The following is a 12,119-nucleotide window of genomic DNA, read 5'->3' as shown; positions in this document are numbered from 1 at the left end:
CAAACAGAAATGAAAAGAAGCAGAATAGCTAGAGAAGACAAGCTTTGAACCCAAGCCAGAAGTGACCAAAACAAGCAAACTAAATCAAAGGAAAAAAAAAATCTTCATTCAAAAAAGAATTCACTAAGCAGCACAAAATTTCAGATTCTATGTTAAGTACTCATTATACCAAGTTGAATAAGATAAAGTTCTGATTTCAAAAGATTCCGAGTCTCCAGGGCAGTCTGACAAGCAAACAGAAATTAAGACAGAATATGCAAATGGCAAGTCTGAGGTATGTACAGACATGACGGGAGAGCAAGGATGGGAGGAAGGGCTCTGCGGAGGAGGTCAGGGAAGACGCCACCTAAGCAGCGACAAGAGTGCAATTTTGTACATAAGCAGGGGTTATTCGTACAAAATATGGAAGAGCATAGTGACTTCAGAAGTGCAGTAATTATTTAGCAAGTAACAGTCGATACAGTATAAAAATATTCTCCCATTGATGATTCACATCTCATAAAATGCTAAAAATAATTTAAATACTTAATTTAAATTCAAGGACTTGGAAAGAATAATCGAGTTATAGAGAATTAATACAAACCAAATAAAAAAATGCTATGACATTTTATAGTAAAATATTGTTCACATAATTAGAGCTGAAAACACTTCTCTATTAAGATACCAAATTTAGTTTAACTTAGAAAGACAATGACTATTTTTATTTCACTAAAGATTTTATATTCCAGGTCAACAAAATAAAATGAGAAAATGTCATATGCTGAACATATTTTGCTTGGCAAGGATGCAATAAGTATAAGCATATGCTATTGCCTTCGTCATCATCATCAAAGGTAATGATGTATTTTAAAGAACAAACCTGGAATATCTAGCTTTGAGTCTCATTTCTGCAACTAAACTGCTTTCCAACCTTGTACAAGCCTCATAATCTCATCCACAGTTTATTTATTATATTAAAGTAAACCCATATTTACTTCAAAAGGGGTTGAGAAAGGATAAGTTATGAAATTAAATCCAATCTATGAAAGCCAATTCCCTCCCCACAGGTGAAAAATTTTTGAACAGTAGAAATATGTATATACCATTTTAAAATAAGCTGCAGTTCATGTCGCTCAGAAAATAAAAGTATTTGCTAAAGAGAAATAAACTTAGACATTCATCCTTCCATAAAATTTGCTATTAATCAGTGTTTGCTCTACTTTAGTATACTGAGAGAGGAATCTCAATTATTAGAAATTATAATACACAGACTGTATTATAATTCCATCTATGATTCACTTGTCTTACTCAAGCAGATATGGTATATGTGGTGGTTCATATAATTAATGACAATATATAACAAGTCTAATTATTATATGTAAAATATATTAATGCATACCATTATTCTGGCACAAGTAATATCTAAATTATGCATATTTTGCCTAGTGAAAAGCAATACAATTCAAAGCCAGGTACTATTTATAATATTGCGTAACCAATTATTCCCCAAAACTGTATTTACAATATAGTTCTTGCTAAATCACTTTGTGCACAAATCCATCAAACAGCCCTGCATCCATTTTTATTTCCTGTGAACAGCATGTCCTGAGTCCTTCATGGGTGTATTCCCTACACACAGATCAACTCACCAAGGCTGGCTGGTACCTTCCCTCCTACCATCATCTCTTCACATAGTACTGACCTTTGGGATGATTTCTAAGTAGCTACATTTCAATTAATAATGAAAAAGATGTGACCTTTTGAATGTGAAGGCTGTCCCAACCCTGCTACTCAATACCTAGATAAACTTCCCTAACCACTTCACCTTCCCTGAGGCTTTGTTTTCCAACCTGTGGAGAAGGAAGGGTATCTGAAAAGAGGGTTATTCTGAGGATTGTTAATGCCGAGCAATTTCACAAGTGAACTGTACACAGTTAAGAGCTATTAAATTATAGGCTAATATTTACTAAAACAAATGATCACAAAATAGTTTTTAGTCCTCTACCCTATCCCTTAGGCTTGTTACTCAAGTGTTTTTTCTAAATATTAAAGCTAATGCTCCCAGAGTGAGGTATTATTTACCTAGGATCATCATTCATGTCCTGATAGATCTGCGAGTGTAATTCAGCCACGTGAGGGAATTCCAGGCAAAGGGACTTGTACAACTTCATGTTTATTCTATCACCAGTTTTCTGTCCACCTCACTCAAAACAGGAAATTAGGAAAAACTATCCCAGGCACTGTTCAAGACTGTGCAAGACTCAGGGGAACAGACCTCCTATGTTTCATCGGGAGTTCATGATCTGTGGGTACCTGAGATCCATTTTCTGACAGGTTCATCAGGCTCAGGTACCCCAAGCTAAAAGAAAACAGCTCAGTTTTAGTTAGATCATTTTTTTTTTTCCTGTGATCAGATAGATGGTCTCCAGGCTCAGGATAAGAATAAAAATAACAGTAAGTACTAAATAAATTTGGCTTTGTCCTAGGCATTTTAAAGATATTAATTCATGCACTAGCCAGATGACTCAGTTGGTTGGAGCATCATCCCCTACACCAAAAGGCTGGGGATTCGATTCCCAGTTGGGGCATGTATGGAGTAGTGGTTCTCAACCTTCCTAATACCACGACCCTTTAATACAGTTCCTCATGTTGTGGTGACCCCCAACCATAAAATTATTTTCATTAACTGTAATTTTGCTACTGTTATGTCTTAGGCAACCCCTGTGAGAGGGTTGTTCGACCCCCAAAGGAGTCGCGACCCACAGGTTGAGAACCGCTGTATGGGAGGCAAATGATCAATGTTCTCTCTCACATCAATGTTTCTCTCTCCCTCCCTCTTTCTCTCTCTAAAAATCAATCAATACATATCCTCAGGTGAGGATTAAAATATATATGTATTGACCTGGCCAGTGTGGCTCAGCTGGCTGAGTATGGTTCTGCATACCAGGAGGCTGCCAGTTCAATTACGGGTCAGGGCACATGCTCCGGTTGCGGGCTGCATCCCAGGTAGGGGGTGTGCAGGAGTCAACCAATCGATGTTGCGCTCTCACATCAATGTTTCTCTCTCCCTCTGTCTCTCTCTCCCCACATCTAAAACCCAATAAACTATTAAAAAACTTTTTAAATATACATTAATTCACTTAATCTGAACAACAATCTTAAGGTAGATATCCCCTTTTGCACATAATAAAATTGAGGCACATAAAGTTTTAATGACTATGATTTTCCATAACATGGATGCAAAATAATTTATTTAACCTTTCCTATTGTTGAACATTTAAGTTTTTGCCAATTCTTTTATCATAAAACTACAATATAATTGTCCACAATAACTCTTCCTTAGTCCAAAGAACTAAGGACTGATATCGAAAGCCTCTTATACAGTATATATTGTTAAAATATCATTCAGAACAGCTGTAACATTTTATATGACCAATCACATATAAAATTACACTTAATAAAACAACATTTTAGCATGCCTAGAAAACAATGGCAATTTTCTTTTAATATTTAATGGTAATTTTCTTCTTATTCATGGTACTTTAGTGAAGATTAATTTTGTATTAACTAGCAATATATATTTCTTCTTTCTTGGAATATATAAAGTTCTTTGCTAAGTTAATATTTTTCTTATCATTTGTCCTATAATACTTAATACCCAATATTTTTTTAATTTAATTCAGAGTATTAATCAAGAATCATGGGGGTAAAACAGATAAAACCCAACTCAAACTGTCGTAAGCAAAACAGGAAATGTATTAGCTTAATACACTGAAAAGTCTGGGGATACTTGAACAGCTCCAAAGATGCCACTGGCAGTCTATCTCTTGTTCTAGGTGCCTCTGGGCTAACTTCATTCTCAACCACACTCTGCCTTAATGGTGGCAAACTGCCAGTCAAATCTAAACTTACATTCTAACATCTTAGCAACTCCACTGAAGAGCATCCCTTTTCTCCAGCAGAATGAAAGAAGTTATCAAGCTGTCTCAAAGGTGCAGCTAAATTTTTAACCAATATGCTATTGATGGGCCAGGTCTAGTTTCTGTTTCTGGTCTAGGAAAGCAAAAAGAATTCAGAGAAATCCCAAACCATATAAACCAAGAATTAAAAAGGAGTGGCTCCCCAAAGCCTAGAACTGTTAGCAGCAGAAACAATAGATTCTATGCAGCTGAAACCAACAGAAATCTGTAACATCTTAGCCCTTGGATGCCCAACCTCCTTATAAACTCACTTCTTTCCATATATAAACGTTTTAAATACCACTGTTTAACAATATTACTGTTTTAGGCATAACAAAAAAAAAACACACTCATCATCTCACCATGGAGGAGAGACAAAGACATTGTCAAGTTACTGTATCCAGCTAGAAATCTGAAATTTTTAGCTATGAGCAATTGGTCAGATCTAAATGTGCATTCTTTTGGGTGGTATCTCATAATCTGACAATATAGCTACATAATAAATTTATAATTATATATATATAATTATAATTAATATATAATGGTAAAAGAACATAACTCCCACTTAAAAGAGTGAAGAATGTAAAACAAACCGTGGTCACTAATTCAAAGCACAGACCATATTAACGGTCAGAGTAGAAAAATTCCTTGTCCTGGCAAACGGAGTTCTCAGTCGCCAATGTGGATGCACTCACCACTACTCATTCAGAAGACTCTTGTCTAGGGCCTTCCATGGCCGTGGGTTTTCCGTCCAGCATCTGTACTGGCGCCCACTTCCTCTCACTAAGAACACAGGCCTGTAACTACCAGGCTTCAGGTTACCCTGGAAGTAGTTTCCCTAAAAGCTTAATAAGCTTTTGGTCAATTTACTTCAAGCAACTGGTTGAAGTGGCAAACAAAGCCAGAGACCTTGTCAGGATACAGAATCCCAATCTGGATGCAACCTTTTCCGCTCCATAGCAAGACTCCTCCATAGCAAGACTCCACTCACAGGCCCATCCCCGAACCCTCCGCTGATGCCTTTCCGGAAGCAAGGTGAAGCTGTGAGACCAGGCACAGCTATTCTAGCACTTGCTCCCTAGCTGCATCCGCTTTTAAAGCTCATTAGTAACTGGACTGTTACTTTGTTCAGGAGCCTGGAAAAGTGTATGAGATGCTTGGGAGAAGCTTATAAAACAGAAGTTTACCTGGTTCTAATTTAAATTCCTATCTTTCCTCTTACCAACTTTAGCATGGGGTTGAAAAGGGAGTGGGGAGGAGACAGGGGCTTTCAGCCTTCAAGGGTCTTGGTAGTATTCTGATTCTCTGCCGTCTTGGACAGTGGCTGCGGCAGAAAGGGCCTCTCTCCGCGGGAGAGACAGATGCTCTTCCCTCTAGGGTCTCAAGCATGCCAGCTAAGGCATCATCAAAGGCCCACGAAGTGGCCAAAGCACTCTATTATCACTCAAGTTCCAAACTCAGTAGTTCTACAGGCAAAGATAACACAAGTGACCATTTAAAACAGCTAGTCTGTAATTCTGTAAAAGGAATTGGTAGAAAAAGCAAGATCCTTCACTGCCTTGTACTCCATTTCAACATTTAAGGTCTGTTCCTTACAATGTCCCATTGTCCAGTTACTTCTAAGGATCCTTTCCATTTATAAGTGACAAAAACCCAATTTAAATGGACTTGAAGCTAATACCAACAATGATAATAAAGCTTTAAAAGAGAGAATTTAATGGTTAGAAGGTAATTACTATAGGCACACAGAACTTCAGGTTCTCAAGCAGAACCATAAACATATTTCTTGCTCTTGGATTCATATTTGGTCAAAGTCCTATTTAACACAGGCACCATCAGCTAAGGGGTGAGTTGACCTGTCGGCATCCACGAAAGGAGGAGTTCCAGCACAGGCCCTAGGACTGCCCCTGTGGCTCCCCGTTACAGTACCAACAGGGGCATGTATGACAAGTGCTGAAAGCCATTTTTAAATTTCTATTCAATGCATTATATATTCTTTGTTAATAATAATACAATCTTTGTTATGTGCTTATATATTTGACTTGACATACATGTAGGTTTACGGAAAAGAAGTTTTTGTCAGATTCTTATTACAGGATAGCAGTTTAAAATAACCTTTATATATATAACAATGACTACATAGATAACATCATACATATTCAACACACAATTCTAGTAATAGGAATAGACAATACTTGAATTTTACATGAGTCTAATTTATTTTAGGATCTTAAGTCTGGTACCCACCATTGAACAGAATTTCAGAAACTGGTCTTCTGCCTAATTATGTTACCCTGCATACTAAAGATGCATTAATTTAACCAAGATCCAGAAACACAAAGAATAAATATATATAAGTTAGGCTCCTCCCCTCTTGGAGTTCACAGCATAGGAGGGGAACTACCTATAAACAGTAATACCAAAGAATGATAGGTATATCTTCATATAAGGAGATATACTGACAATTCATAAAATATGAAAGTATTGGCAAGAAATGAAAACCCATAAAACTTATGCAAATAACATTTAAATAGTCAAAAATGTGCATGATTGAATTTTATAATACAGCTACACGGTGAACTAATTTGGGTGTTGGATCTGCTAGAATCAATAAATTTCCTTATATTGTATTGGAGGAGAAGAAGAGAAATCCTTGAGATACATATAATTAACAGCATAGTATTTGTCAAAAACTGACTAGCAATATACAAAATACCTATTTAAAATTAATATAACTTGATTATAGGCTGGCTATGGAATATTTGCTGCTTTAGTGCTATTATATGACCAAATTAATTTTTCTGTGGAAAACCTCAGAACTCAAGATTCTGAAAGTTCAATAGTTATATATGCATTTTTTTAATCCTCACCCGAGGACATTTTTACATTTTTTGTTCAGATAGAGCAGGAGGGAGAGAGGAAGAGAGAGAGAGAGAAACATCGACGTGAGAGGGACACATCTAGTGGCTGCCTCCCAAAAGACACAACCAGGGCCAGGGCCAAATTGCAACCAAGGTACGTGCCCTTAGCGGGAACCGAACCCAGGTCTCTCTAGACCACAGGCCGACGCTCTAACCGCTGAGCCAAATTGGCCAGGGCGTTATATATGCACTTTAACTTAATTTTCAACACCCAATAGCAAGAATAAAATATAATTCAAGTTAATAAGAAAACTTTACATGTCAACATAAGTTAAAATGTAAGAAATTCTTCTAATATAAATAAGTGTGGTTTTATTAATATTAAGGACTATGACTCTAAAATATAACTTCACATTTTTTAAATAAATTTAGTTCAAATGCAGAACATACCTTTGTTTATGAAATATTAAACATCTTTACATTAAAAATTATTCGGATTATCAAGCTTCAAATTAAAAGACTCCAAGGAATAAAAGTTACTGTCACAGTCAAGTATATAAGAATAACTTTAAAATTTCCTTTTAACCAAAATACTGTAATCAATATGCCAAGAGAGAGGAATTTAGACCACAAAATTCCCTCAAAGTATACTGTTATACTTTTTTTTTTAACATGAAAATTGGCATTTATTTTATTGTATTTTTTTTATCATCACCCGAGGACATTTTTCCATTTTTGTTCAGTTAGAGTGGGAGGGAGAGAGAAGAAGAGAGAGAAACATCGACGTGAAAGGGACACATGGAGTGGCTGCCACCCACATGACCCAACCAGGGCCGGGGACAAACTGCAACCGAGGTACATGCCCTTAGTGGGAACTGAACCCGGGTCTCTCTGGACCGCAGGCCTGCGCTCTAACCGCTGAGCCAAACCGGCCAGGGCAGCATTTATTTTTATTTTTTCTTTATTCATGTTAGAGAGAGAGGAAGGGAGAGGGACAGAGACATAGAAACATCTATGAGAGAGAACATCGACTGGCCGCCTCCTGCATGCCCCTTACTGGGGACGGGGCCCACAACTTGGGCATGCGCCCTGACTGGGAATGGAACCTGCGACCTCCTGGTTCATGGGTCAATGCTCAACCACTGAGCCACACTGGCCGGGCATACTGTTATACTTTCAATACAGTATACAATATGCTACTTAAATGTGAAAAAAAAGGTCATTTTTCTACAGCTAAAGATACACTGATATATCACACAGTAATGCACGGGTTGGGGGGGGGGTTACAAATTAAATGCTATGGAATTATAGGCAGCTATTCAAAAAATATCTATTGTGCATTCTTTCACTAAGTAAACATTAACCTTCTGTTTTATCTTTTCTAAAAATATGTTTATATTAAAATTTTGGGTAAAAAGAAACTTTCATGTTATAAACAAAGAACACATGATATTTACATAGCATTTGCCTTAAGGAAGAAAAAATCTTATAAAAACGTATGTTAAGGAAGCAATGGATTAAGTAGTAACTAAAACAGCCAGCAAATTTTTTTCTAGTTAAATGCTCTTATACTGCCACACTGAATAAGTTCTCCCTAAGCTGTTTGCTGATCATCAGTTTCTTTAATTGGTAAAGCTACAATCAAAATCCTTGGCAACATGCTCTCATAATGTTATTTACTAACAAACGAACTCATCTTCCTGATGAGTTCTATCCACCTACCCCATTATCTGAATGTTTTAAGTCAATGATGACATCCTTATACAAAATGCATCCATCTACAATGGGAATTATTCATTTTACTTCTCATCACACATCGGTGCTTCTTGAACCAACTCCCACAATCCACACGAGTAATGAAAACACATCTCTTCCTCTGGCAAACAGAAGCAGAAAAATAAGTCCTATATTTTGCTGCATGCTTAAACTGTACTCTGCAAAACTTGTCATTCTTTGGGCAAGACATGTGACAAACAGCACCAAAAAACCAAGTATTCATATTATATATAAAGAATGTCCAGGAAAAATAGAAAAGTATCTAACAGAGGTGACTGAGAAAAGGGTATTGTTTAAGGTAGAAAGAAACTCTGTTGTTTTGAAGTTTCACTAGTTTTTCTCTTTTTTGTCATAAAGGGTACTGTGATAGTTATTACACTATTTCCACCTATCATTTTTATTTAATGTTTTAAATTAAGATTGAAAATTTTTAAAGAAACACACTCATTTTAGAGATAATAGTAAGTAAAGGTTTCTAATCTCTAATAAGTCACCGAGTGTCCTAAATGGATTTACTGGATTTACTTATTAAGTAAATATAATTAAGTTTGTAATTACTTTTTAAATCCCTAAGATTTCCAAATATTTTCAGAATCAGCTTAAGTTTTCACGTGACACCTTCATCGTGAGTATATTGGAAAAATAAAGCCCCAAACTGACTATTCAAGAAATATGACATTTTATATGACCAATTCATATTCCACAGTCAATATAATTAACAACTTAATAGTAGATGGCTCCTTCTGTCATTTATTTGTTTCCCCAAAAAGTTTCCATTTAAAGATTGACTGCATTCTTTAAATACATACAAGGAAATTTTAAACCTAACTTTTTATTCCACAAATCAATGCAATTACAAGGTGTTAAACAGATTTGGGGATATACCATTTCAGTACTACTTTATTTATTTCTGATTACTCTAATTAAACTTAACAGTAAAACTAATTTCTACAATAATGTTTGTATACGAGACTTCATGCCAGATTTTCACTGCACTAAAGAGTTGAATGTGTCTTTTTTTTACCTCGGAGGAAATATGTCACTTCCTTTCGTAATCTACTGTGTATGCAGAGAAGCCCATCTGTTAAGGGCTGATCCAGCAGACAGCACTACTGCTGCAGATTCAACCCTCTCAAATCAGTTTTCAGCTTGTGAGCGCTCTATTGCCTCTTATCACAATAAAATGTATTAAATACGTGGATAAATAGTTATTAAAATAACCTAGTATCACTTCCTCTAGAGTAAAATTGGTATTGGATAGGTAAAAATTGGAAAAACACTTTAAATGGGTTCTTTTACATTTACAGAAATAAATTTACAGAAATACAGTACCTACTATAACATACTAAAATATTTTGAGATCTCTCCTCTTTCCTTTTAAGAAGGAAAAAAAAAGACAAGTATTAACCTCCTATTTACAGCTGGTTAAAATTAAAACTCCCAACAATATTTCCATTAGAGTTGTAAAAAGAATTTGGTTATATCAATGCAGTAACATTATCCAAACTTATAACTGACTTTTGTGGTGATATATTTAAAGGGTAAAGAGAAGTAGAAAGAGACATTCTGCATTTAAACAGTAATAAGTATAACAAAGCTAGGGTGGATATTCTCCTATCTTTGACTTGAACAGTAAGCAAAAAAGAGAAAAAAACAGCTTGAACGTTCCCGTGAATTCAAGAGGCTCGTGAACTGTAGACACATCTAATCCGTGGCACCACTGTATAGCTGCGGCTTCCTTTCAGTTTTCCAATAGAGCAAATAAAAATAATGGCTTAGTTGAAACATCAGACTACACGGGTGTTACAAAATCTCGCTGCAAGCATGCTTTTATATTCCTGTGACTCCACACCAAATACAATGGTCAGCTGACTGCTCCTGGTTGAAGCCTTGCCTTCCAACCCCCGACCTCACCGTGTGTCAAAGACTATCGAAAGGAAATAGTTGAAAAGCTTTGCTGCAGCAAAAACTGCATTTACAAAACGCTGAAAACGAACTCCTCTTAGTTATGTGCAATCTATGATTCCCTTCTCCTTATTTCTTCCCCTGACATTTGGAAAGCCTCTCAGCCTCTGTAGATAGTGCAAAACATTAAGTCACGCACAGTCCTGCAGGAACGCTTTCTTGTCATGACATAAATAAATAAACCCACAAACGAAGGGAACCGGGGGCTGCACCGCACACCTCCGCGTTGGCCTCTACCCTGGGCCACGCTCTCTAAGACAACCTCAGGAACCAACCTGTGCGAGCTGGGGCCTCACATGTGAGCGCCGCGCGCGCGCGCGCACACACACACACACACACACACACACGACTAACGAGGTAGCACGTTCAGGACAACATCACAAAGAAAGGCTGCCGGAGCGGGTGGGGGCTGGGGGACACAGCCACGCACTCCCCGTCCCCGCACAGCTCGGAACACGCTGGGAAGCGGCCGCAAAGCGGCCTCGCTCCCTCCCCGCTCCAACACCCCAGCGGCTCAAGTTCAGCGGCTGCGCGCCGCACGTTTCAGGAGCCCGGGGACCTGGAGCCCCGGGGACCAGGCTTTCATCCTCGCAGAGCGACACCGCGGACAGTTAGCAGCGCGGGAGAACGGGCTCCAGGGAGGAGGAGGCCTCCGGTCTCCGCAACTCAACTCTCAGGTGGACCCAAGCTGCCCGGCCAGGAGGACGCCCTGCTCCGCGGGACGGGGCCGCACACCGCGCTCGGGGCGCAGGGGCACCGGCGGCGCCGCGGAGGTGGCGCGGCCGGCGCGGCGCGCACCGGCCACCCGGGCGGCAGCGGCCGGACCCCCGCGCCCGCAGGGACGCCGCGCGGGGACCCGGGGTGCGGGCTGGGGCCGGGCGCGCGGACAGCACGCGGCTGGTCCCTTACCAGGTTGAGCACGGTCTCCACGATGTCCCGGTTGCTGACCTCTCCGACCTGTATGAGTCCGATCAGCACGGCGAATTTCATCCGGATGTTGCGGATCGGCACCGAAGGGTTAATCATCCCCGCGGGCAGCACCACCGGGCCGGGGCCGGGGCCGGGCGCCCCCCGCGGCTCCCCCAGCGCGCTGCCCCCGCCGCCGCCGCCGCTGCTCCCGCCGCCGCCGGCCCCGACGGCGATGAGCCCCAGGGGCTGAGGCTCGAGCCCCGGGCCCGGCTTGTCGCTCGCCATTGGCCCCCCGCCTGAGGACAAGGCTGAGCTGAGGCGCCGCCTCCGCCGGCACCGTTACACCCGCCTCGTCCCCGCGCCCCGGCCGGCGCCCCGGAGCCCCAGCATCCACAGCGCCGCAGCCCCGGCTCGCTGCCGCCTGCGCCTCGGACCGGCCGCGGCGGCGGGGGCTCGCAGGCGCCTCCGCGGTGGCAGCGCCGCTCCGCTGCCCGGGGAGCAGCTGTGCCGCCGCCGCTGCCCCGCTCCCTCCCGGTCCGTCCGGCCCGCCCGCCGCTCGCGGAGATGCCGCCGCCGCCGCCGCCGTCCGAGGAGCCTGGGGCGCGGGCGCCGGCCACGGCGCGGGCAGTGCTGGGCTCGGCTGCGGCCGCCGCTGTGGACCCGGTGCCGC

General features: G+C 40.7%; 1 protein-coding gene across 2 annotated transcripts in view; it reads right to left on the bottom strand.

Moving 5' to 3' along the window:
- NBEA (neurobeachin) overlaps nt 1-11,734 on the bottom strand; it is a 763,707-nt gene extending 751,973 nt beyond the window's left edge. For both annotated transcript variants that reach the window (XM_036249654.1, XM_036249655.1), the window contains exon 1: nt 11,450-11,734. In XM_036249654.1, coding sequence (XP_036105547.1) covers nt 11,450-11,734 — 285 coding nt within the window. The remainder of the gene's footprint in view (nt 1-11,449) is intronic.
- Between the last annotated feature and the right edge of the window lie 385 nt (nt 11,735-12,119).

The sequence above is a fragment of the Molossus molossus genome, unplaced genomic scaffold (genome assembly GCF_014108415.1).
Source record: "Molossus molossus isolate mMolMol1 unplaced genomic scaffold, mMolMol1.p scaffold_m16_p_9, whole genome shotgun sequence".
NCBI classification, from domain to species: Eukaryota; Metazoa; Chordata; class Mammalia; order Chiroptera; family Molossidae; genus Molossus; species Molossus molossus.
This window is presented reverse-complemented; position numbering and strand designations above follow the sequence as displayed.